General features: G+C 41.0%; 1 protein-coding gene across 1 annotated transcript in view; it reads right to left on the bottom strand.

The window, feature by feature from the left end:
- Window positions 1-4,149, bottom strand: part of arhgap39 (Rho GTPase activating protein 39) — a 353,142-nt gene that overhangs the window by 694 nt on the left and 348,299 nt on the right. Inside the window, exon 8 of the mRNA XM_048612924.1 lies at window positions 2,011-2,180. Within this exon, the coding sequence (XP_048468881.1) occupies window positions 2,011-2,180 (170 nt within the window). The remainder of the gene's footprint in view (window positions 1-2,010; window positions 2,181-4,149) is intronic.

The following is a 4,149-nucleotide window of genomic DNA, read 5'->3' as shown; positions in this document are numbered from 1 at the left end:
GCACTGTGGGTAATTTAGCACGGCCAAGCCACCCTAACCTGCACATCCCTGGGCACTATGGGATAATTTAGCATGGCCAATCCATCCTAACCTGCACATCCTTGGACTGTGGGAGGAAACCTGAACACCCAGAGGAAACCCGCGCAGACACGGGGAGAATGTGCAAACTCCACATAGACAGTCGCCTGAGGCAGGAATCAAACCTTCGTCCCTGAAGCTGTGAGGCAGCAGTGCTAACCATGGAGCCACCATGACGAAAATCTGAGTACAGGAGTCGGCCATTCAGTAAAATCATGGTTGATCTGTATCTCAATTCCAATTCCTTACCCTTGCTTCATTTTTTCGTCATGTCCTTAAACAACAAAAATCTCTTCATTCTGAGACAGTTAAGGGGAGGTGATGGCCTAGTGGTATTATTGCTGGACTGTTAATCCAGAGACTCAGATTATTTTTTGGGGCCCTGGGTTCAAATCTCACTATGGCAGATGGTGGAATTTGAATTCAATAAATATCTGGAATTAAGAATCTAATGATGACCATGAATCCATTGTCGATTGTCAGGAAAAACCCATCTAGTTCACCAATGTCCTTTAGGAAAGGAAACTGCCATCCTTACCTGGTCTGGCCTATATGTGACTCCAGACCCACAGCAATATGGTTGACTCTTAACTGACCTCTGGGTAATTAGGGATGGGCAATAAATGCTGCCTGGCCAGCGACGCCCTCATCCCATCAATGAATAAAGAAAAAGAAAAATACTCTGGTCCTAGACTCTCCCGTGAGGGGAAACATCCTCTCAGCATATACCCTGTTAAGCCCCTTAAGATGCTATATGTTTCGAAGAGATCACTCTTCATTCTTCTAAACTGAAGTGAGTGGAGTCATAATTTGTTTAGCCTTTGCCCATAAGACAATCCCTCCATACCAGGGAATCATACATAATGCATTCTCAGAATTTAACCCCTTCCAGGTACAGTATCATTCCGATGAATATGTGCTGTATCTTCCAGGGAGCCTTTCTGAGTTGCAGTTCCTAGAACTGAACGCTATATCCAAATGGGACCTGAGGAGTGCTTTATTCAACTGTGGGATAACGTACACTTTTTTGAGCTCCTAAACACCTCCAGCACAGGAGAAAACAAAAAATGGAAAATAAACAGCGCTGAAAAAATGTCCTGGTCAAACTGAAATCATACAGATCATTTAAGAGAATAGAACATTAGACTGTCATGAGAAATAAATGTGGTTTTGACTGAAGAAAAGAATCCATTTGCGCAATTCTATACTTGTTAATGGATCCAAGGAAATCCAAAGTGACACTGAATTGTATAGGACCAAAGGAAAATAAAGTTACATTTCTGAATCCACAGCAATATTAACATGACAAATACAGCCTTGCAGTGGTTAAGCTTTTAGAAATGTGATTGACCCACGTTGCAGAATGGTTGACGCGATTATAACTCTCTACCACATAACAAGAGTGCTGCTTCTGTGTAGTTACCCATTGCCGAGTTGTTTCAGTGACCTGCAGCTTTATTTGAATGGTGGTCAGTGCTTGTTACAAATTGTGACCTCCTTTGAGGGGATTACAAGAGTTTAAGTCCACAAATGGTTATGGACATTGAGATGTTACTTATTTACCCATTACATATTTTGGGCTCTACATACAGCAGAGAAGCAGGCCATTCGGTCCTCAACACTGCTGTTTACACGCCACATGAGGCTTCCCCCATACTTAACCCAGACATCATATCCTTCTACATCTCTGGCACCTCACGCATTTACCAGGTTTGGCCTTGCATCAACTTACGTCTGTTCCTACCTTAAGTGCACCTTGAAGAGGTACAAATGAGTGACTAGTATTTGCCCAAAATAAACAGAACGTGCCTTATTTGGCATCTCTGAAATTGACATTAGTGTAAATGGATGATAGTTATGGTGTTTTGATTGACACTAGGAGTGGGTGTGTGGAATGTGGATGCCCTGGGAATAGACTGTAACAATGTGTACCTGTAGGAAGCGGATGAGGTAGCCAAGGACCAGCCGATTGAGCTTGGGTAGGGAGTGGACGACTGCAATTGCTGCCTCTGGGTTTTCGTAATGGTTGATAGACTGTTCATAAAACTCATGAGGGATGAGTGGGTCCTCTAGTTCCCGGTACCACAGTTTCAACAGTGAGGCTATCACAAGTGTAAAAAGAGAGAGAGGAGAGAAAGAGCCATTTCAATCTTATTAGAGATACACATTTTTAAAATCCAAACTCTAGTCTCCATGCATGGCTTGTTCCCACTATTACAATCATTGCTTAAAAAAGTGACATAGGGCTCAAAAAGTTAACTCTATTTCCCTCTCCACAGATGCTGCCAGACCTCCTGAGTTTCTCCAGCACTTTGTTTTTCTTAAAATCTTAGATTTAATTTAAACTTTATATTTTTTCAAAATATCTCAAGGTAACTGAATATCAGGTTCTAATTAGAGAATTTGAGCTTTTTTGAAGAAAAAAGAACACTTCAGTTAAGTCTGAAATATCTCCACCGAGGCCAGGATCCTGTCACCAAGTCACCCTTTATTCACACGTGGAAAGTATTTGACACTGATCTAGCTCCCTTAGAGCCAGCTCTCAGAGTGAACAGGATCTAACACTCCTGTTTATATCTGTCCTCCAAGACTCCCTGATTGGACCAAATTAACAGCCCCAAACAGGGAGCTCAAATTCTATGAGGTCCACCTGGCTGACTTTGTTACAATCACTACAATGTCTAAATGAATAAAAATGGCCCAATGATCACAACGTTGGTTTGCTCCCAAGATAGTCTCTTCCTTTTATCATCACATAATGTACTTCCACAGTTAAAAGCTTACAATCCCAGGCAGCCAGATCCAGAATTCTGATAGAAGTTAAACATTAACTGTGTTTCTCTCTTCAAAGATGCTGCCTGACCTGCTGAACATTTTCCATGTTTTTTTTCAGTTTTTGTTTTAGCCGGCAAGTTCTTCTTCAAGCCACATAAACAACATCACTATTTCTTCACTGTCGCTGGGTCATAATCCTGTGACTTCCTCCCTAATGCATTGCAGTGCTCCCACACCCCAAGGAATGCAGTGGTTCAAGAAGGCATCGCACCACCACCTTCTCAAGGGCAATTAGGGATGGGCAAATGACACCCACATCCCATGAAAGGAAAAAGAAAATTCCACAGCATCTGCAGCATTCTATGTGTTCGATATTCAGGCCGAGGAAACGAGCCTTCCACTGATTACAAATTGGATAGCACAAAAAACACTGCTAACTTCAGGAGATGACTAAAATTATCTCTACTGCATACTTCCAACCATACTAGTGACATACACCTATATACCCTTTTGAGTGCTGTTAAAAGTTCTCAGACATTTCAAAGTGTGGACAGACAAATAATTGACACAGTGACAAAGGAGGACATAATACAGCAGTAACCGGCTGTCCAGTTGTACAGGATTATTTACAAATAAATTATTTCCAAGGAAAATGTTATTGATGAGATATTGAATGGTCAAGCAGGAGTCTGGAGAGAGAACAGAAGGATTAATGAAGAATTAATCACTCAAGGTCATTTCAATTCTTCTCACAGAGCCTGAGGTTAGGCATTACTCAAAGAAGTAAATGAGCTTTCTGATCAGCATAACTCAAGCAAGCAGAACAAATTTACATCATTCCAATGTGTCAGGCAGAGATAAACCAAAGACAAATACAACCCGCATTTCTGGAACATTCATGTCCCAGATTCCTCTTTGTTTTAAAAGGAAGCTGTCTCAAAGAACTTAACTTTATACGGTTTCTTCAACATGGCAAAACATAACAAGGCCACTTTACATGGTCAGAAATCACACGACACCAAATTATAGTCCAATAGGTTTATCTGAAAACACTATCTTTTGGAGCATTGCCTCTTCCTCAGGTTTAGTAAGCGAGGAGGTATCAAGACACAGAATTTATAAGTAAAAGATCAAAGGATCCTACAACTGATGTGAATGTATTGAATAAATCTAAAATGGCTGGCTGACAACTTCCTGTTAAATCTTCAATCTGTTAGAAAGGAGATGCAAGATTCAATTGATTAAAATGCAAATCACAGAATTTCTTTCAAGTCACTGTCCCGAGATAACAAAAGG

The sequence above is a fragment of the Rhincodon typus genome, chromosome 2 (assembly GCF_021869965.1).
Source record: "Rhincodon typus isolate 14 chromosome 2, sRhiTyp1.1, whole genome shotgun sequence".
NCBI lineage: Eukaryota > Metazoa > Chordata > Chondrichthyes > Orectolobiformes > Rhincodontidae > Rhincodon > Rhincodon typus.
The sequence above is the reverse complement of the archived record's forward strand: the minus strand, read 5'-3'. Positions and strand labels throughout refer to the sequence as shown.